The sequence below is a fragment of the Citrus sinensis genome, chromosome 9 (genome assembly GCF_022201045.2).
Source record: "Citrus sinensis cultivar Valencia sweet orange chromosome 9, DVS_A1.0, whole genome shotgun sequence".
NCBI lineage: Eukaryota > Viridiplantae > Streptophyta > Magnoliopsida > Sapindales > Rutaceae > Citrus > Citrus sinensis.
The window spans coordinates 10288760-10311487 of NC_068564.1; the positions used below are offsets into that span (position 1 = coordinate 10288760).

Consider the following 22728-nt stretch of genomic DNA (forward strand, 5'->3'; position numbering starts at 1 on the left):
TTCGTTCCTACGTGTCCAAACGAATTGTGTCTCTCTATTGGAGTCATTGTACCAATGAAATTTTGCCAGCTGGTAAGTTGGGACACGTGGAGTTTAGTCCCTTTGAGTCTCAATATTGTAAATTATGCCATCTGATTTAAGAATTTTTCAAATGTATCCTCATGATTAAAGCATAAGACCACACACAAATTAAAGGCACGTTAACAAATATTGAACTTAAAAATGCACGCAAGAAATCAATTAGAAACTTTTTTTTTTTCAGATTACATGTTTACCAGTTTGAGGCTAAGGAAATTTTCAATCAGTATACATAATTAAGCAAGTCGATCGTAAAATAATTCTGGCCTGGCCATGCATCTCGTCATCATCATCATCATCATCTTCTTCTTCTTATTCTTCTGCATACATGCAGGTAAGCGTCACATGCATGCCCGTATCAATAATCTGTAATTGTAGTTTACTTAGCCTTGATGGGAGGCAATGTTGGTGATGGTGATGGAGTTGGAGCCATTGCTTGTGTGAATTGTTTCAATTCGGGAATATCAGGATTCTTTTCTAACGCTTCAAAGAATTGTGGCAATGGGCTCTCTGCTAGTGCTTTAAAGGCTGGTGACAACGGTGGATCAGCTGCTCCAATAATAGGTTTGTTTCCTATTGTTGCATATCAAACACACAGAAGAGTAAACAAGAGTTATATATATATAAATAATTGGGACACTTTTTTTCTCTATAGTATTCAGCTTTTACTTCTCATCCTCCTACAGATCTCATGTATAATAACCCTATTAACTCGTTGATGAACCCAAAAAAAAAAAATTATTTTGTGATTAAGACGAGTTTTTTTTTTTTCATAAATTTTGTCATCCGGGACGGTAATAGGGTCGCAAAATAATCATATAAGGTAACCGCAAAAAACTAAAACCTAACCGAAAAAAATATTATTAATCTCTAAGTTTCAAGGGTAAATAAATGTTCTTTTAATCCCTACATAAAAAGTCCATGTATTTTAAAAATATTTTCCGAAAAATGTCTGTTGTTCATATATATATATTTCCGACCAAATCCATTTAATTATCTTTTATTTTTCATCTACTGGATACCATATTTGTTTGAATTTTCAAAAATGCTGTTTCACTTTTAAAAAGTCAAATTCAACAATTAAGAGGAGTACTAGCATGGGTATTCTTTAGATCATTTTAAAAAAAAAAATACAAGAATTAATTGAGTATAGACCAATGGACCATTTATCTTAAATTTCATTCTCAGAAATGCAAAGAAATAAGGATGTGGGAATGAGACACTGCAAAGAAATAAAGATGAGAAAATGAACTTACTGCTAAGGAAACCTCTCTCAAGGCAGGTACCGCCGAATGAAGGCATGCATCTCATGTTGCACCAAATAAAACATGTCCACGCATCTTTTCTAAAACCATATTTACAATAATCGAGACATTCATTGTATTTCCGATTGCCTTCCGCCATTTGCACCTCATTGTTCATCGCAATCATAATTAGCACTGCTGCAAAAATGCCCCAAACTGAACCACTTTTCACGTAATTATAAGCCATTTCTTGATCGATTTCCAACTTTCTCTTGTTAAAATTCTGGATCAATCTATTGTATTGGTTGTTCGTACCTAAAGTGTCATTTATGAAGCTATATATACATGTTTACAAAAGGAGCTAATTTTAGTTGTCAAAGAGCCAAGTTGGTTCTGTTGTGATTACAGCCTATATTTATATATAAATTTTTTAATTTCTGCTGTGGTTGTTTTGCCTAATAATTGCTCAATTCTTTTCTTAGCGGTTAATGGTTCAAAAATAGAAATTGAGTATAATTCCTCAACAAACTATCTTAAAGTAATCCTTTAGTTTACGTAATATTTGATTTTAAGAGTCGATATTGATGATTACGGTCAATATAATGCAGGTAACAAGGTCGAATCCTCAAGAACTGCAGGAAATTAAGAAAATCTAGTTAGTTTATATATATATATATATGTAATAATCTTTAGTTTATATATAGAATAATTTTCAACTCCAACGTAGTTCATAAAATACCACCTATGGTAATTATATATCAAGTAAAACCAATATATGCTTAGTTAGTCTAAAATTTCCCACAATTCAATAATAGTGCTCCTCTTTGACCACTAGGAAGGATCGCTAGACCAGCAGCCAAATCAACAATGAATGTGTAATGATGGTGATTCCACACCAGGCTCAATAAAGAATTGAATGTAGAAAGGGGATCCTAATCCTAAACTAAAAGAAAAGTCCATGACCCCTTTTTAGAGCGTAAGCGTATAAGGAGAGGTCGAATTCCAAGAGAATTTTGATATGTTTTTATTACATTTTTATTTACTTGTTATATATAAGTCAATTTATTTTGAACGCAATTAACTATAAGTCAATTTATTTATTTTCAATTACCTTCGTTTTCACTATCCAACATGTTGTCTATTATTGATATGTTAATAACGCACAAGCCACAATGCTTTGTATTTTGTGCTTGATTTGGTATTTATTTGGTATTAGGGTGTATCTTTTAAGTTGCAGCTTGTAAAAAAAAAAAAATTAAAAAATTGAAAGAGTGTCGGCGTCTAGGGATGATAATATGCGTCAGGATTCGTTTGTTCGATTCGATTTGATTCGATGCGAATTAAATGGGCTTGGGTTTGAAAAAATTGATTTATTTAATAAATGTGTGAATTCGATTCGATTCGCTAATTAAACGAATCGAATCCTGGTTTGAAGATATTGATTCGTTTAATCGTTTATTTATTATGATTCGTTTAATAAATAGGTCATAAATGAATCAAATACAAGTCGATTCGCTTATTATTTGTTTAATTAAATTACTTTTTTGTCCTTAAATTTATTTGAATTTTTTTTTAAAATTTGAAGATGAAAAATAGAAAATACCGAAAAAGATGAAAAATTTCTATTTCAAGCAATTCTTTTTTCACTTCTTTCTATTTTACGGGCATGAAAGCCCTATAAACCCTAGATCTAGGTACCAAAAATCTTTTTTTACTAGTTGAAAATTTTCTTTTTATCACAATTTTTTTTTATTCATATAAGTATACTCTCTAATTGCACTGTAAAATGCCTTGAATTGAGTTGAAGATAAAAGAAGATATTTAGCACATGAAAGCACATAAAAATTGGTAGTATTTTTGAGTTTTTCTTCCAATGATTTAAAGATATTGTGTTAATTATAGTTTGTTCCTTATGGCAATTATTCAATGGTTGTATCAAACTATATCATTGTTGATTTCTTTTTAAGAAAAAAGTTAATGAATTTTACATACATTGTAGTATTATTTAATTGTGTAAAAAAATTATTTTAATATAATTTGTATCAGTTTAATGAAAAATTTTATTTTGCCCTTAATGAATTACTAGTTAACAGTTTTACACTAATGGTGAGTTAATACAAGGATATTTTAAGCTATTGTTTGAAAAGTAAGGATGAAATAAGCTATTGTATTAAACTATAGGGATGAAAATGGTTTTTTCCCGAGATAATGTGATAAATTATCTGGTGAAATTATTAAAACAAAACTAAAAATTATTAATATTTTAACATTAATTTAAAATTGCACAGAAATAAAAAAGAAAACATGTGTCAATAGAGGAAGCTGGTGATTGATGGGCGATTGTTGCTAACACTCCTCTAAAAGTTAATAGCATAAAATAAATGTACTTTTTAAATAATAACATTTTCAAAAATAGTAAAGATATTATAAATGTTTTATCATACAAGTATGAGATTAAATCTATTTCACTTCCAAACTACAACATTTGAATTAAGATATGAATTAGTCCAATTTTAAAGGGCCAATACTCTATTGCTTCGTTTACTTGTTAGTAATCGAAATGAGCTAGAATTGGAATGAGCTGGAATGAGAATCAAAATAAGTTGCTTACTTAACTTACAGGATTCGGAATCGGAATCGGAATGGGCTGGAATCCCATCAATGTGTTTGTTTTATCTTGGAATTAGAATTGGAATGAGTTAGATTGTACAAATTACTAAAAGGTACTTATTGAATTATTGTCATAATTGTTATTTTATATTTTAATTATTGTGATTATTTATTCAAAAATTATTATCATTGTTATTAATTATTGTCAATAATGTATTAATATATTAATTAATTGTAAATTTTTTAATTAATTATAATAACATACTAATTAATTATAATAATTATATATTTTATTATTATAAAATTAATTAATAATAACATATGAATTAATTATAATTTCATTAATAATTATTAAACTACTAATTGTTGTAGTAGTATATTAACTAATTAATAATATTATAATAATAATATATTAATTATTGTGTTATTTATTCAAAAATTATAATTACTAATATATTATTGTTAATAATATATTATTATATTAATTAATGAATTAATTATAATACAAGTATATTAATTATTTGATTATTTATAAAAATTATAATTATTAATAATTATTGTTACTAATATATTAATATTGTAACAATTATATTAATTAATTAATAATAATATATGAGCTAATTATAATAATTATATTAATAATTGTTATAGTAGTATATTAATTAATTAATAATAATATATTAATTATTGTGATTATTTATTCAAAAATTATAATTATTGTTAATACTATATTAATTAGTTATAAATGAGGAGAATATGGATATTTTTAATTTTGAGGAGGACAAAATAGTTAATTCTGGAAATGAGATTCTCATTCCCACCTCTCCCGTGGGAATGAGAACTCTAGTAATTATTCCCAATTTTAGATGGAGTCCACCACTTTAATTCTCATTTCATTTATTATTTAAGTAAACATATAATTCATTCTTATTGCCTCATTCTCATTCCCATTTCCAATTAGTAAACACACCATATATCTCAATTTAGCACTGTAAAATCAAGGTGGGAAGCAAATATATATAGAAAGAGAAATAAGTGAAACACAAATCTGTTTTTCCAATTAAATAATTCGCCTGAGATTTTCTGTTCTTCTATCACTTCCTAATTAATAACGTTTCTATCATATATCATATGATTCCTTATAGAAGCGGGTACGATGTAAAATTCTCATTAGCATGTTCATATATTCGTTGTCCAACAGCTGCAAAATGAGACATAACAATCGTGTATATTACGTCTTCACGTTCTTAGTTTTGATATATAGAATGCAGATTCAAAGTGTAAGTTTATAGATAATAATTTAGTGGCAAAAAGGGAAATTTTCAAGCTTACGTGTGTCCTGAGAGATAACCAGACCACGCTGCATGAAATCATAGGTGTGGGTTAGCTTGTTATTGGCCTTGTAGTAGAGATGCGTGACAACTGAAGCATGAGAGTAATTGTTGTTAGGCTCGTGGCTCGGTCCGCGGGCATGTATAATCCTACAGTCAGGTGATGTTTGGTTGGGAGGAGAGAATGGAGGAGAGAAAAGTAATTCAAATTTTATTTTTATTTTCATTGTTTGGTTGTATAAAATATATAAAAATTTAATTTTCATTAGAATTTAATATCTCTTAAAATGTAAAATTTGAATTCCACACCAAAGAGTGAAGAATTTAAATTTCTCTTATGTTGAAAACCCAAGCTTCCAAATTTACCCTCTAATATTATAACTTGTTTAATGCTATTAATAATTATTATTTCTAATTTTATTTTATCAATTTAATATTAAATTATATTAAATAGTTTAGTATATTAAATTATTTATATTAAATATAAATCATGAATTGTTTTAGAAGTTTTTGAAATTAAAAATTTTATTAAAAATTTTTAGTATTAATATTAAATCATATTTTATTACTAATATAGACAATTTAGTATTTAAGATAAAGGATAAATTTTTCCAAAGAAAAAAAATTGTAATTCCTTTCCTTATTAAATTTTATGTCAAACCAAACAATGAAATTTAATTTCACTATTCTCTTCCACTTCTTTCTTCTCCTTTCCTCTCCATTCCACTGTTTTCTTCAACTCTCCTTTCTTAAAACCAAACACCAGTATGCTTTGTCGCAGATCAACTGTATGCATGCATTTGGCCGTTTATCTCCAGTTGATGGTTTCTGGACGCACCATGTTATTTATTAGATAGAAAGGGGAGTTGATGTCAACACGAAGCCTTGCCGTCTACTTTCAGCGTGTCTGTTCTTGCTCACCTGAAAAAGGTATAACGATTTGATGCACTTTATAGAAAAGAGAACTGGAAAAGTTAATATTTGCTTGACAGGAAACTGAACCTGTCATGCTCCCGGTTTTGGATTATATGAGGCCTTATAGGCTCGCTCATTCTGACGAGCACGAATTGCCTAACCTGTCCATCATAAATTTTTCAACACGTTCAAGAAATTTAACAGAGAATCAATGAACTTGATTTCTTGACAAAGTCAAATTCTTAAAATGTCAAAATTCTGTATAAATTGGGCAGCACTGCTAGAGTGTGTCAGAACCATCCCTGTTCGCCTTCATTTGCTGGTGGTATTGCCTCTCTGCAGAGAATTACAAATGTTACAAGTTATTCGAGACCTCTAAAAATTTCAAGCTAAAATTTGGTATCAACTATCATTGCATAAATTTTGTATATATAACGGGAATTTTGTGTTGTTATAAATTAACTAACCTGTGGTCATGGTTATGCGGAGAAGGCCAGCATATGGTGAGAAGCAATAGAACAAAAGCTGAGAGCTGTTTTACCATTGCTAATTTGTTATGCTCGACTAACAAGAGCACTAAGCCAGCTTAGCAGTTGAGAGTTTCTATGTTACTGCTATTCAAATGAAGAAAATTTGATTTCAATGAAAGAGACCGCAAAACTTGCAATGCATTTCATACCAAAAATTGAACCCACTACAAGTGTATTTCTCGTTTTTCTTTCCAAGTGAAGAATTTAAGGATTGAATAGACTAATATGAATGGAATTAATTTTATTTCTGGGAACTATTTTTTCATCCAAAAGATGAAAATTATTCTGTATTTCCTTTGCATACAGTAATTGTCTAATTTGAGATTTTTATTACCCGTATCAAGTATGAGCAAAAACAAATATAAAATATATACTTACTATAAGAAAAAAAAATTAAAAATAACAAAAAAGTATAATAAAAATATCTTATTAATTATTAATTCTTTATTTACATCAAACGAATAATTTTTCTTTTTTTAGTGCTTAAACTTTTTTAATTTTGATTTCCATTGATATTATTGATTAATTTCTAAAAAATTAAAAAGAAACAGCATTAGTCTTAATCGTCTCGATGCAATTCAGCCACGTATTAAAAATTTGTAATACAAATTCAACAATCTCACAAATTTCGTTCAAGATTATGATGAATATATTTATCGAATTTTTTTTTTCATGTTTGTGTCACTGCGAAATATAGACGCGTGAAACACGCCTACTCCACAACCCATGCAAAATCATATATATATTGATGAAATTTCCTATTCTAGTTCCCTGTACACAGAAGGATTCCTAGTGAGGTTTCGTAATCTATATGGGTGTTATTCCTATTACGAACAGGAAACTCAAGTTCACAAGGAGCTGAGATTTCCTATTTAGTTTACTTCTATAAATACATAGCAGTAGCAAGAGACAGATTGCTTATATAAAAATAAAAATTAGTTTCTGTCTTTAAACTCCCCAAACAAATCCATGAAGAGAATCTTTCTGATTGCGCTTTTTACTTTGTTGCTTTCTTCATCTTCTTCATTCGCTCAAACAACTCAAACATGTACCAATTACCGTTTCACCACCCACAACAACAAATACGGTGCATGCGTTGATTTGCAAGCTTTAAATTCTTTTCTCCACTGGAGCTATGACGAAGCAACCGGCTCTGTCGACTTGGCCTATCGTCATGTAGGCATGAAACCAACCAGATGGGTTGCGTGGGCTATAAACCCTACCGGTAAAGGCATGGTCGGCTCTCAATCTCTTGTAGCTTACCGTAACCCTAACGGAATCTTGAAGGCATACACATCGCCGGTGATGAGTTATGGCACTAATTTACAAGAGGGAAACTTGAGCTTTAAGGTTCCCAAGATTTCAGCAGACTTTTCCAATAACGAGATGATAATATACGCAACGATAGTGCTTCCAAAGAACATGACCACAGTGAGCCACGTGTGGCAAGAAGGTCCTGTACGTGGTGACAATCACCTCGGCATGCATCCTCTAGGAGGCGACAATGTCAAATCAATGGGTACTTTGGACCTTCTTTCCGGGAAAGTTACGACTACCAAAGGAGGAACCTCGGGTACTCTTCACTTCAAGCAGGTTCATGGAATCATAAACGCGGTTAGTTGGGGCTTCTTGATGCCAGTGGGTGCTATTACTGCCAGGTACATGAAGGTCTTCCAATCAGCTGATCCCGCTTGGTTTTATGCTCACATCATATGCCAATCCTCGGCTTACTTACTTGGTATTGCCGGAGCGGGGACAGGAATTTATCTTGGCAACAAATCTCATGGCATTCAACATTCCACTCACAGGACTATTGGGATACTACTTCTCGTTCTTGGCTTCATTCAGGTTCTTGCGTTGAAACTGAGACCAAAGAAGGAGCACAAGTACAGAATTTGGTGGAATTTTTACCACCATTCTGTCGGATACGCCATCATAATATTAAGCATCTTCAACATCTTTGAGGGTTTTAATATTTTGAACCCGTTGAAGATTTGGCGCTTGGTTTATGCTTGTACTCTTATTGCATTGGGAGCCATTGCCGCTATTTTGGAAGTAGTAACTTGTGTCATTGTTATAAGGCAGCGGAGAAAGGTTGAGAATCCTGAAACCAATGTCAGAGCAGCAGCATGAAGTTTTAGCGTTGTAGTATATAGATTAAGATTTACTGATTTTTTCTGCAATTTTGTTTAAATTTTCCCACATCAATTAGCGAAATAAAAGCATTATTAATTTTTTTTGGTACAAATTAATTTGTACATAATTGCATGTAACATTAGCTCGTATATTACGACTAGCATACATGTTGATTTTTTTTAAATGTCGGGTAATCAATTAGAAGAGGCACATTAGATTATACTGTTTGTCTTAGCTAATTACATGAATGTTTACTTTGACTGATACTAGTTCCATAGTACGAGGAATTTTTTAAGGGGATAGATCTTTCTCAATGGAAGCTATCGTATGAGTTTTAGTAGATATTTAAATGTCCTTGAAATACGTAATTGCGGAGAGTAATCTCTAAATTAATTAAACTTCTTAACAATACTCTTCTCAAATTCAAAAGTTGGAAATTATACAATAACATGTGTTTGTAATTGGTACAATATATTTTCTTTCATTTTTTTAACAACTAATCAAATACAAATTTCCTTGATAAGTCATCTCTTACATCTTGCTCTTGTTTTCTTTTAACTTCTATATGCTTTTCAATTTTTTTCATTCCCATGCTTCGACGGCAGCAATTAGCATCCTGTACTCTTTATACTATTCTCAAGTCAAATTGCATTTGTAAATTGTAATGTTTGGACTGATTAATTGAGAAACATTTACCACAACCATATTACCCAACTTGCTTCCGAAATTTCTTTTGACCTTAACCACCACTCTTCCTTGATCATTGTTGTTTCCAGTGGCGGAGCCACCGAAGGCCCAACGTGGACAGCTACCTCTCTGGATCTATTTTTTTTTTTTAATTCATTTTTTAAACCCACTCATTTTTTGGCCAAGTCATGGGGCTGATAGCGGCTGCAAAGAGCATGGTAGCAAGGTTGGAATTGCTACCAATGTAGCTAGAATTTTCAGGGGTTGGAGCCGTCATGGTTTTGGATTGCTGGTGACCATGGGACTGTTCACGGACATCTTGAGAAGGTCGGAGCAGATATGGTGGCAGATCGGGAGCTCGAAGGCTGACTCATTTTGTTGTTATTAGTCAATCTGGTCACGTATGACTTAGGGAGTGACGGATCAGAGTTGGGGAGAACTTGAGATTGTTGAAGAGGATGCAGCAGTGACAGTTTTACGGTGTCTGCGATTGTTGAAGAGGATGCAGCAGTGGCCGATCTATTTGGATGCGAGAACCGTGAGTTTGGGTTGTTATTTGGCTGCGTTGGTGATGTTTTTGATGACAGGGCTATATTAAGATGAGTATGGGATGGTGACAGAGGATTGAAAATGATTTTAGAAGCAGCCAAGGTGATGGCAGCTGCGGCAGAATTGATGGAGGAAGAATACAGATAGTTTGTTTTGCTTTTTTGGGTTTGGTGCGCCTGAGTTTGATTTTGCCGGATAGAGAATTGGTCGCTGGCAAATTGGGGAGGTTCCGGTGGCTGTTGATTATCACTACCAGCCGCCGATGAAGCCATAGCGGCTGATCAAAGGTTCGTTCAATCATAATGATGGTGGTGGTCACTGTTTTGGGTTTCGCTCTATAAAGTTTTTCAAGAATTAATCAGTAGCTGCTCCTGCTTGGATCAAATATGTTGCAGCTATATTCAAGAATTAATCAGTTCGATCCTGCATGGAGGCAATTTCAGAGTTTATTGTTCAACCTCTTGTAATCATATATCATATGCAATTATTTTTAATTAATTAGTATTATAACAATATAAATTTTTTGCGATGGTTCATTCGATCTATTTTCAGTAGCATTTAGATCAATTCATATTAATCCGATATAATCATCTGATCCGAATTTGATCCGAACTTAATTGGATCAGATTTAATTTCGGATTATATCTAGATGGTTTTTATCCCAATACAAACAATCCGAAATCCGATCGGATTGATTCGAATCCGATCCGAATCCGTTTTTGCCCACCCCAAACTACTGTTATTGCCAGAAGGTGGATGCCCCCAATTTATTGTTTGTCTCTTCGGAGACATCCGATAAAATTGGAACGATACTGAGAAGATTAGCATGGCCCTGTGCAAGGATGACACGCACAAATTGAGGAATACAACTTCATCGTTGATCTGAAAAAAAATTGATTAATATTTATGAGTAATCTAAATAGTAATAAGGTAAAAGGAAAAAGGCCCCAAGGCGTGGGAAGAGTGCTTTTCAAGTAGTTTTATTTTGTTAGCTACTTGAATTCAAATCCTAAGGCAGCAAGAAACAACAATGTTGTAAACTTTGTCTATTCCTCAACCTCTGAAGAAAAAAAAAGCTAAAAAAAGAAGGATGATTTATTATGAAAATAATCATTTTCATCAGTCCATGTTCTATTTAAAAAGAAAAAATTTGGATAAATACCATATTTTCTATTCAAATAAAAATATCTAACATAAATGTTAAAAAAATAACCGCCCCAACCCCCACAGATCCTCCATATAAAACAACAATTTGATTCATATTTTGGAGAAGGTGAAGGAGAAACTAATGTGTGATAATAAATATTGCCTTGAAATTGTTATTCAAATCAATTTATAACTCTAAAATAGTTTTATTATTTGAATCCTTAACACTCACCTATCTTAGATACAAGCAAAACATCATAGTATTTGATATTTTACCAGAACAAATATAAATGGTTTATAAAGTAGAAAATAATAAATGAGTGAAAGTAATTTTTGAAAAATATAAAAAAAATAATTCATACTTGAGACAAAAAATATATAAAAAATAATATTGGTCCCTAGTTTGTCAGATTATGTCTAGAGCCGTCCAATTTGTATAATAAGGTAACACAATTTACCACGACCCCACTGTTAAAAAAAGAAAAAAAAATCTGAAACCGACCATGTATAGAGTCATTAATCTCCCGTAGACTTCAGCAAATTTTATCATAAATCATCAATTATGTTAATAAATAAGATATCATCTCAACATTAATCGTAAAAAGTAGTGGATACTATGATGGTCCATATGTCATAGTTTTCTTATGTTTTATCGATCATAATGTCATAAATTCACTATAAGTCTGTAGGGTCTATCTCACTTCGGTGGACTAAAATGCCCAAAAAGTCCAAAATAATTCACTTGGTGTGTAATTATTGTAAAATTTTAGACTTGGATGAAATTAACCAAAAAAAAATATAAAGGAAATAAGTGAAGAATCGCGAGAGCTGTAGGCATTTCACGAATTGAGGAGGCGTTACGAGAGAGAGATTTCTTTGGGGTTTCAATATTTGATTCAACGATCGGAAGGTGATTTTAGCTCTGATTCATCCCAAATTTGGAGGATAAGTACTTGACATCGCCCTCTACATTTCTACTGGTGTTGATATGTATTTTATTATCTCTATAGCTGTTGTTTGAGATACCAACTTATTGGAGAAATAAATTTTAGATCTATTATTGTAAGCCAAGATTGTTGAGAATTTTGATGTTGTTATCCTCTAATGATATCTTGAGAAGAATTTGTGCTGTAATCTCATTAAGATAGTGGAAGTTTATATCAGACTACGGTCTCGTGATTTTTCCCGATTTGGATTTTTCACGTAAAAATCGGTGTCTCTTATGGTTGGTTTTTGCTTTGGGTTTATTGGTTTATTTTTCTGCATATTTATTTGTGGTGTACATCCTATTTTAATCACACAAAGAGGGAAAAAGTTTTTGTTTCCGCTTAATTTATAGTTGTTTGTGGTAGTCCATTTCCCAACAGAGTGGTATCAGAGCGAGGTTGTGTGTTTTATTACTTGTGTGATTGAGATGGATGAGTCTTCGGCGTTCATGATTAAATTGAAGTCGTGGAATTATGGTATTTGGAAGTCTAGAATGGAAGATTTGCTCTACATGAAAGACTTACATGAACCTATTGAAGGTGACGAAGTTAAACCTGCTGATATAGATGATAAGAAATGGGCTCAATTGAACCAGAAGGTCATGGGTACTATTAGGTCATGGATTGATCAGAGTGTGTACCACCATCTCGCGAAGGAATCCAAAGATGATGTTCTTTGGAGAAAATTAGAGACAATTTATGAGCAGCCGACAACACAAAATAAAGTTAATCTGATGAAAAGGCTTGTTAATTTGAAATATAAGGAAGACCGCAGTACAACTGAACACACTAGTGAGTTTCAAGGCTTAGTTGATCAGTTGACTACTATGAAGATCATTTTAGATGATGAGTTACAAGCACTGTTGTTGCTTAGTTCTTTACCTGACAGTTGGGAGACATTAGTGGTGTCAGTGAATAATTCAGCGCTGAATGGTAAATTAACCTTGGATATGGTTACAGATAGATTGCGGAATGAAGAATCTCGAAGAAAGAATGCTGAAGTAGTTCCCTCAGAGTCAACTGCACTTGTTTCAGAGAACCAAGAAAGACGAGGGAGGAGTCAAAGTAGAAATTTCCGTCAGCAGAATAATGATAACACTAGAGGAAGATCTAAATCCCAAAGGAGAAACATGAAGTGCTTTCACTGTCAGAAAAATGGGCCACGTTAAAAGGGAGTGTAGATTGTGGAAAAGAGAACAGGCGAAAGAAAAAGGCGATAGTTATAAAAATGACAAAGAGAATACTGCAGTCGTAGTTGATGGTGATATGGGTATTGTTTATGATGATAGCTCTATAAATCTCACTTGCCATACCAGTGATTGTGTGATTGATTCAGGTGCTTTCGTTCATATTACTGCACATCGTGATTACTTTACATCCTATATTAATGGTGATTATGGCCATGTACGAATGGGAAATGAAGGGGCATCCAAGATTGTGGGCATTGGAGATATTTGCTTAGAAACCAGTGTTGGTTGTAAGTTACTCCTTAAATATGTCAGACATGTACTAGATATTTGCCTTAATTTGATCTCCACAGGAAAACTTAATGATGATGGTTATACTAACCAATTTGGTGAAGGAAAATGGAAGCTCACCAAAGGCTCTTTAGTGTTGGCTAAATGAAAGAAAATGAACACTCTCTACGTAATAGAAGCCAAGACCAAGAAAGAAGATGTGAATGTAGCTGTAAAAGATCCTGACATTGAAACATGGCATAAAAGACTTGGTCACATCAGTGAGAAAGAGTTAGAAACTCTTGCCAGAAAAGGATTTCTACCAAGTTTTGCAGGTACGTCCCTCAAGACTTTTATTCATTGTTTAGCTGGAAAGACACATAGAGTAGTTTTTAAAAGTTATTCTCCATCTAGAAAGTCGCAAATCCTTGATTTGATTCACACTGATATTTGCATAATGCAAAGTAGATCAATAGGAGGTGCACTTTACTTTGTGACTTTTATTGATGATTGTTCTAGAAAAGTGTGAGCTTTTGCTTTGAAATCTAAAGACCAGGTGCTTGATATGTTTAAGTTCTTCCATGCTTATGTTGAGAGAGGGACATGAAGAAAATTAAAATGTGTCAGGGCAGGTAATTGTGGTGAGTACAGAGGACCATTTAAGCAGTATTACAGATCCCATGGAATCAGACTTGAGAAGACCGTACCAAAAACCCTTCAGTAGAATGGTGTTGCAGAAAGGATGAATAGAACAATTGAAGAAAAGATCATGTGTATGCTTTCTGATGCCAAGCTTCCTAAATCATTCTAGGCAGAGGCTATGTGTACTGCAGTTGACTTGATTAACCTGTCTCATTTAGCTCCATGAGACGGTGATGTACCTGAGAGAGTTTGGACTGGAAAAGATGTTTTTTATAAACACTTGAGAATGTTTGGGTGCTGAGCATATGTTCACATCCCTAAAGATGAGAGATCGAAACTTGATGATAAAGCCAATGAATGTATTTTCTTAGGCTATGGGCATGAAAAATTTGGGTACAGATTATGAGATCCAGTAGCAAGAAAACTAATCAGAAGTAGAGATGTATTTCTTGAAGATTAGATATTTGGTGATAAAGAGAAAAACGATGAGTCTCAAACATCTCCAGAGATTCCTATTATTCCAACTTCAGTTTCTCCACCTGTTATTCATAATGATCATGGGGGAGCTGGAGAGGATAATGATGATGGTCCAGCAGAACCAGTTGAGCAAGCACTTTCAAAACCACCAGCACCACCAGTTGAGCCAGAATTGAGAAGATCCACTAGAGAACGACGACCTTCCACCAGATATCCTCCACATGGGTATGTAATGCTTACAGACGGAGGAGAGCCAGAATGTTTTGAAGAAGTTATGTCTCATCAACATAAAAATGAGTGGGTTAAAGCCATGCAAGAGGAGATGAGAACCTTGAATGAGAACCACATTTATGACTTAGTGAAGCTGCCTAAGTGAATGCGAGCACTGAAGAACAAATGAGTTTACAGGTTGAAAACTGAAAATAACTCACAACAGCGGTACAAGGCTAGATTGGTTGTGAAGGGTTTCAGTCAGAAGAAAGGTGCTGATTTTCTCCTGTAGTGAAGATGTCTTCTATCCGAGTAGTTCTGGGATTAGCAGCTAGCGTGGATTTGGAGATTGAACAACTCGACGTAAAGACAACTTTCTTGTACAGTGACTTAGATGAGGAAATATACATGGAGCAACCTGAAGGATTCATTGTCAAAGGCAAAGAAGAAATTGTGTGCAAATTGAAGAAAAATTTGTATGGGTTGAAACAGGCACCAAGGTAGTGGTATAAGAAATTTGATTCTTTTATGGAGAATCATGGTTTCAGTAAGATTATGTTTGATCATTGTGTTTTTGTGAAGAAGTTTGGTGATAATGATTTTATTATTCTTTTGCTTTATATGGATGACATGTTGATTATTGGCAAGGATGTTAGTAAGATTGACAATCTGAAGAGAGAGCTTAGCAAGTCTTTTGTAATGAAGGACTTGGGATCAACGAAACAGATTCTTGGCATGAAGATTTCTCGTGACAGAAAAACTGGGAAGTTATGGTTATCTCAAGAAGCATATGTTGAAAAGGTTCTTGAAAGATTTAATATGAATAAGACAAAATATGTTTGTTCTCCACTTGCAAGCCATTTCAAACTTAGTTCCGAGCATTGTTCTACAAGTGAGAAAGAGAAACAAGAGATGAGAGGAGTTCCTTATGCTTCAGCAGTTGGTAGTTTGATGTACGCTATGGTTTGTACAAGACCAGATATTGCACATGCAGTTGGTGTAGTCAGCCGATTTCTCTCCAATCCAAGCAAAAAACATTGGACAACAGTAAAGTGGATTCTCAGATATCTCAGAGGCACTTCCAAGGTATGTTTATGTTTTGGTGGTGATAAACCTGTGTTATAAGTGTACACGGATATAGATATGGCATGAGATGTTGATTCCAGAAAATCCCCATCAGGATATTTGCTCATCTTTGCAGGGGGAGTAGTTTCATGGCAGTCTAGACTTCAGCAGTGTGTTGCTTTGTCTACCACAGAAGCAGAGTATATTGCAATCACCGAGAGTTGCAAAGAAACCTTGTGGATGAAGAATTTCCTATAAGAGTTGGGTGTTAAACAAGACAGCTACGTTGTGTACTGTGACAGTCAAAGTGCCATTCACTTGGCGAAGAATTCAACATATCATTCGAAGTCAAAACATATTGATGTGAGGTATCATTGGATACGAGACGTGCTTGAGTAGAAACAATTGCAGCTTGAGAAAATTCACACATCAAAGAATGCATCAGATATGATGACAAAATCATTACCTAAGGAGAAGCTGGAAAGTTGTAAGCAGAGAGCGGGTTTGGTGGTGTCCCTTAGATGAGATGAAGGGGGAGATTTGTAGGGTTCATCTCATTTCGATGGACCAAAATGCCTAAAGTTCAAAATAATTTACTTGATGTGTAATTATTGTAAAATTTTGGACATGGATGAAATTAACTAGAAAATATATAAAGGAAATAAGTGAAGAATCGCGAGAGCTGTAGGCATTTCGCGAATTGAGGAGGCGCTACGAGAGAGAAAGATTTCTTTGGGGTTTCAATCTTTGATTCAATGATCGCAAGGTGATTTTAGCTCCGATTCATCCCAAATTTGGAGGGTAAGTTCTTGACATCGCCCTCTACATTTCTACTGGTGTTGATCTGTATTTTATTCTCTCTGTAGTTGTTGTTTGAGATACCCACTTATTGAAGAAATAGATTTTAGATCTATTATTGTAAGCCAAGATTGTTGAGAATTTTGATGTTGTTATCCTCTAGTGTTATCTGGAGAAGAATTTGTGCTGTAATTCCATTTAGATAGTGGAAGTTTATATCGGATTACGGTCCCGTGATTTTTCCCGATTTAGGTTTTCCACGTAAAAATCGGTGTCTCTTGTAGTTAATTTTTACTTTGGGTTTATTGGTTTATTTTTTTGCATATTTATTTGTGGTGCACATCCTATTTTAATCAAAGAAAGAGGGAAATTTTTTTTGTTTATGCTTAATTTATAGCTGTTTGTGGTAGTCCCTTTCCCAACAAAGTCAATAAATAAAACATACTTTATATGTAAATGGTGTAATCAACATGTGAGATCAGGAGGTCACAATTTTCAATTACTTTTAAATTTAAATGCCTAATACTTCAATTACACAATCCATTCTCATTTTCTTTCAATAATAAAAAACAAAGTACTGAGTTCAAAGCACCTTTTGTCAATGTCTATGTACCCAAAGAAGTGTGATTAAAAATTTAGAACGTGTTCAGATTCTGCGAGGCTTGTTCTGAAGAAATGGATGATTTGGAGGAAAAAAGGAAAAAAAAAAACAATGACGACACATGATTAAATGCTTTTAAACCGGAGAATTACCAATATATTTCAGGTTTATTCTGGCAAAATATATGCATTATAAATTCAAGAATGGAAAGTGTCAAGATAAGATTGCTTTTATTATCTAATTAATTCTAGCTAGCAAGCCCATTTGCTTTTAATTTCTTTGCAATTTAACAGACAATGAATATGGCTAGGTACACAAACAGATGCGTATGTGAGCACCAACTTGAAATAAACCTCCTTTCAGTTTCACACAGCTGTCATCTCTCTATCCACAAAGGAAAGAGAAACAACAAATGGAGACTCCAAAACATTGTATATTTCCGACACCTCAGAAAACTTGCAAAATTTATATATTCGTCTAATGAAATGAGATCCATAAATAAACATTGTGTTTTTACTAGTTTATAGTTGTTCATGGAAAGTTCCATTTAGTACATCAATCCATCAACATTAAATAAATCAAATCTAATATTTTCAACTGATTTGGAATAGCTAAAATCCGCTTCCGAGCTCCACATCATATATATCTTAGATGGAGCTTAGGAGAAAAAAATCAAAATATAAAAGTTAATAGTATGTAATAAATAAAATATTTAAATAATATTTTTAATAAAATTAGTAAAGATATAATAGATTTTTAATAATCCAAGTGTAAAATCAAATTAACTTGTAAGTTACAATAATTATTGTTTACCAATCACTTTAATAAAGTATTCTAACTTTTAAGTTAAAGGCCCAACCTCAATATTAACAAGAAAACAAATTGTATCATCTAATTAATGTGCCTTTTCTAATTGAGTACCAAACATTTAACAAATGAATCACATATATATACTAGGCGTAAAACGAGATAATGTTACGTGCAATGATGCACAAATTAATTTGTAAAAAATATAATAATTCTTTTATATCGCTAATTGATGTGGGAAAATTTAAACAAAATTACAGAAAAAAAGCAGTAAATCCTAATCTACTACGTATACTACTCTAAAACTTCATGCTACTGCTGTGATATTGCTTGCAGGATTCTCAATCCTTCTCCGCCGCCTTATGACAATGACCCAAGTTACTACTTCCAAAATAACGGCAATGGCTCCCAAGACAATAAGAACACAAGCATACACCAAGCGCCAAATCTTCAAAGGGTTCAAAATATTAAAACCCTCAAAGATGTTGAAGATGCTTAATATTATGATGGCGTATCCAACAGAATGGTGGTAAAAATTCCACCAAATTCTGTACTTGTGCTCCTTCTTTGGTCTCAGTTTCAACGCAAGAACCTGAATGAAGCCAAGAACGAGAAGTAGTATCCCAATAGTCCTGTGAGTGGAATGTTGAATGCCATGAGATTTGTTGCCAAGGTAAATTCCTGTCCCCGCTCCGGCAATACCAAGTAAGTAAGCCGAGGATTGGCATATGATGTGAGCATAAAACCAAGCGGGATCAGCTGATTGGAAGACCTTCATGTACCTGGCAGTAATAGCACCCACTGGCATCAAGAAGCCCCAACTAGCCGCGTTTATGATTCCATGAACCTGCTTGAAATGAAGAGTACCCGAGGTTCCTCCTTTGGTAGTCGTAACTTTCCCGGAAAGAAGATCCAAAGTACCCATTGATTTGACATTGTCGCCTCCTAGAGAATGCATGCCGAGGTGATTGTCACTACGTACAGGACCTTCTTGCCACACGTGGCTCACTGTGGTCATGTTCTTTGGAAGCACTATCGTTGCGTATATTATCATCTCGTTATTGGAAAAGTCTGCTGAAATCTTGGGAACCTGAAAGCTCAAGTTTCCCTCTTGTAATTTGGTGCCATAACTCATCACCGGCGATGTGTATGCCTTCAAGATTCCGTTAGGGTTACGGTAGGCTACAAGAGATTGAGAGCCGACCATGCCTTTACCGGTAGGGTTTATTGCCCACGCAATCCATCTGGTTGGTTGCATGCCTACATGACGATAGGCCAAGTCGACAGAGCCGGTTGCTTCGTCATAGCTCCAGTGGAGAAAAGAATTTAAAGCTTGCAAATCAACGCATGCACCTTATTTGTTGTTGTGGGTGGTGAAACGGTAATTGGTACATGTTTGAGTTGTTTGAGCGAATGAAGAAGATGAAGAAAGCAACAAAGTAAAAAGCGCAATCAGAAAGATTCTCTTCATGGATTTGTTTGGGGAGTTTAAAGACAGAAACTAATTTTTATTTTTATATAAGCAATCTGTCTCTTGCTACTGCTATGTATTTATAGAAGTAAACTAAATAGGAAATCTCAGTTCCTTGTGAACTTGAGTTTCCTGTTCGTAATAGGAATAACACCCATATAGATTACGAAACCTCACTAGGAATCCTTCTGTGTACAGGGAACTAGAATAGGAAATTTCATCAATATATATATGATTTTGCATGGGTTGTGGAGTAGGCGTGTTTCACGCGTCTATATTTCGCAGTGACACAAACATGAAAAAAAAAATTCGATAAATATATTCATCATAATCTTGAACGAAATTTGTGAGATTGTTGAATTTGTATTACAATTTTTTAATACGTGGCTGAATTGCATCGAGACGATTAAGACTAATGCAGTTTCTTTTTAATTTATTTATGTTTTTTCAGGACTGTCATACTATTTTTGGTTGTTGAGCCAATCCAGGTCTGCAATCCTTGGAGCGTACTTTTCGGAGATTTTTGCTATATATTCCATCATTATAATAATCTGATTGATCAACAATTTTACTTGTCTTTTATGTCTCTATTGACGGTTTAAGGCAAGGCTCACTTTGTCCCCTGATTTCTTGTACTTTCATTTTCATTATTGACAATATTCCTCCGCAATGAGGCTCCATTCATATAAAAAAATATATTATAAAATTTTAAAGATTTCATTTTTTCAGTGAAAAGAAAATTATTTTTAAATAAAAAATGAATAAGGGGTAATTATTAGGTTATATAGTGCTTACGAATTAATGTGGTACCAGGAAGGAAATTTAATGGTTTATTTCTAGTTTTTCAGAGTCAATACTCAATACAACACTTTAGAGGTCATTATATATCACTTAACCTCTTATTATTTTCATAATAATCAATAATCCTCCTAACATTATAGTTTTATAGTATTGCTCTTATTTTTAAATACATTTTATTCATATTTATTATAAACTAATAAATAATATCAATGTAAATAAAAATTAAGAAGTTTAAGTACTAGAAATTTTTTTTTATGTAAATAAAGCATTAATAATTAATAAGATATTTTTCTTATACTTTTTGTCATTTAAAATTTTTTTTTCTTATAGTAAATTTATATTTTATATTTGTTCTTGCTCATACTTGATACAGGTAACAATAATCTCAAATTAGACAATTACTGCATGAAAAGGAAATGCAGAATAATTTTCATCTTTTGGATGAAAAAATAGTTCCCAGAAATAAAATTAATTCCATTCATATTAGTCTATTCACTCCTGAAATTCTTCACTTGGAAAGAAAAACGAGAAATACACTTGTAGTGGGTTCAATTTTTGGTATGAAATGCATTGCAAGTTTTGCGGTCTCTTTCATTGAAATCAAATTTTCTTCATTTGAATAGCAGTAACATAGAAACTCTCAACTGCTAAGCTGGGTTAGTTCTCTTGTTAGTCAAGCATAACAAATTAGCAATGGTAAAACAGCTCTCAGCTTTTGTTTATCTGAGGTTGCTAGTCGAGAAACAAATAACAAGGTAACCCACACCTATGATTTCATGAAACGTGGTCTGATTATCTCTCAGGACCAACGTAAACTTGAAAATTTCCCTTTTTGCCACTAAATTATTATCTATAAACTTACACTTTGAATCTGCATTATCAAAACTAAGAACGTGAAGATATAATATACACGATTGTCATGTTTCATTTTGCAGCTGTTGGAAAACACATATATGAACATGCTAATGAGGAGGAAATCCTTTAGTGATTTTTCATATTAAATAAAATTGGATGATTGAAAAGTAAAATTTTACATTGCTTATAGCTAATGAATTGTATGTGCTTCCGTATGAATTTATGAAGAGCTTTCTAACTTGAAATAAACAAACATTGATTCGCTGATTTTAGCCGTGATGATGCCATTATGGATTAGCAAGGGCATCACAATTTCAAATTAAAACTTCTTTGATGAGATTGAGGACAAAACTGTCACAAGTTTCCGTCGGACCGGTCATAAGAACTTGAGCAAAAAATTTCAAAGAAATGCTTAATAGGTTTATTCAAGCAACTTGGGCTCAATTAAATTCATGGAAGCCCGTTGAAGGAATCGCACACGATAACTACATGATTCAGGCTCTTGAGGTTTTCAAATAATCACTTCCATAAAATAGAAAGTTGCTTACACATTATGGCGGGAAAATATAATATTTGCCTTTTTCGGATACTTTCCCGATTCTTGAGGAGGCTAGTGGAAAGACAAATCAATTATTTCTCTTTTAATTGTCGAGTTTCCATTCTAATTAATATAAGACATTTAAGGCGATTAGAATTTTGATTTGATTTAGATTCTTTCCTATTTGCTTAAATTATGATTATGATTTGATTTAGATTTTTTCCTTATTTGCTTTAGATTAGGATTCCGATTTGATTTCAATTTATATTTATTTCTAAAAAAATTTATAACCAACCCTATATAATGTACTCGCACCCAATAAACAGAGAAGATCAGTTTTGAATCTGGCGATTAGGTATGGTTACACATGCATAAGGAATGATTTCTGGAATGGAGGAAATCTAAATTATTGTCTTGAAAGGATGGTCCTTTCCAAGTTTTGGAATGGATCAATGATAATGCATATAAGCTAGATTTGCCCAATGAGTACAATGCAAGTACTACTTTTAATGTTTCTAATTTGAGTCCTTTTGATGCAGGTGATAATTTGAGGACAAATCCTCTTCAAGAGGAGGGGAATGATGGGATTAAGGGCAAAACTATTACTAGCACATGGGATGAGGTATATTTAGATCCTATTCAAGTTCTCGTCGGACCAGTCACAAGAGCCCGAGCAAAGAAATTCAAAGAAGCGCTTAATGGGTTAATTTAAGCAACTTGGGCTCAATCAAATTTATGGAGGCGCGTTGAAAGAATCGTACATGATAAATGCATGATTCAAGCTCTTGAAGTTT

General features: G+C 33.2%; 3 protein-coding genes and 1 non-coding gene across 4 annotated transcripts; 2 read left to right on the forward strand and 2 right to left on the reverse strand.

Annotated features, from left to right (window-relative positions):
* Positions 1–125: 125 nt before the first annotated feature.
* On the reverse strand, positions 126–1696 carry LOC112495809 (uncharacterized). Its single transcript, XM_025092633.2, has 2 exons — positions 1335–1696; positions 126–651 (listed from the first exon to the last, which is right to left on the reverse strand). The coding sequence occupies exons 1-2, from the start codon at positions 1567–1569 to the stop codon at positions 458–460; spliced, it is 429 nt and encodes a 142-aa protein (XP_024948401.2). The 5' UTR covers positions 1570–1696; the 3' UTR covers positions 126–457.
* Positions 1697–7526: 5830 nt separating this feature from the next.
* On the forward strand, positions 7527–8964 carry LOC102622028 (cytochrome b561 and DOMON domain-containing protein At5g47530-like). Its single transcript, XM_052434389.1, has one exon. It carries the CDS (start codon positions 7678–7680, stop codon positions 8839–8841), a length of 1164 nt encoding a protein of 387 aa, XP_052290349.1. The 5' UTR covers positions 7527–7677; the 3' UTR covers positions 8842–8964.
* A 1892-nt stretch (positions 8965–10856) lies between these two features.
* Positions 10857–10958, forward strand: LOC112495833 (U6 spliceosomal RNA). Its single transcript, XR_003062199.2, has one exon. It is a non-coding gene; the product is annotated as a U6 spliceosomal RNA (small nuclear RNA).
* A 7618-nt stretch (positions 10959–18576) lies between these two features.
* On the reverse strand, positions 18577–19476 carry LOC102623219 (cytochrome b561 and DOMON domain-containing protein At5g47530-like). The gene has a single exon (XM_052433989.1). The coding sequence runs from the start codon at positions 19474–19476 to the stop codon at positions 18577–18579; it is 900 nt and encodes a 299-aa protein (XP_052289949.1).
* Between the last annotated feature and the right edge of the window lie 3252 nt (positions 19477–22728).

Coding starts and splice junctions, on each gene's coding strand:
- LOC112495809 (XM_025092633.2), bottom strand. CDS start 1,569: ATGGCTTATAATTACGTGAAAAGTGGTTCAGTTTGGGGCATTTTTGCA. Junction 652..1,334: donor TGAGAGAGGTTTCCTTAGCA/GTAAGTTCATTT, acceptor ATGCAACAATAG/GAAACAAACCTATTATTGGA.
- LOC102622028 (XM_052434389.1), top strand. CDS start 7,678: ATGAAGAGAATCTTTCTGATTGCGCTTTTTACTTTGTTGCTTTCTTCA.
- LOC102623219 (XM_052433989.1), bottom strand. CDS start 19,476: ATGGTCGGCTCTCAATCTCTTGTAGCCTACCGTAACCCTAACGGAATC.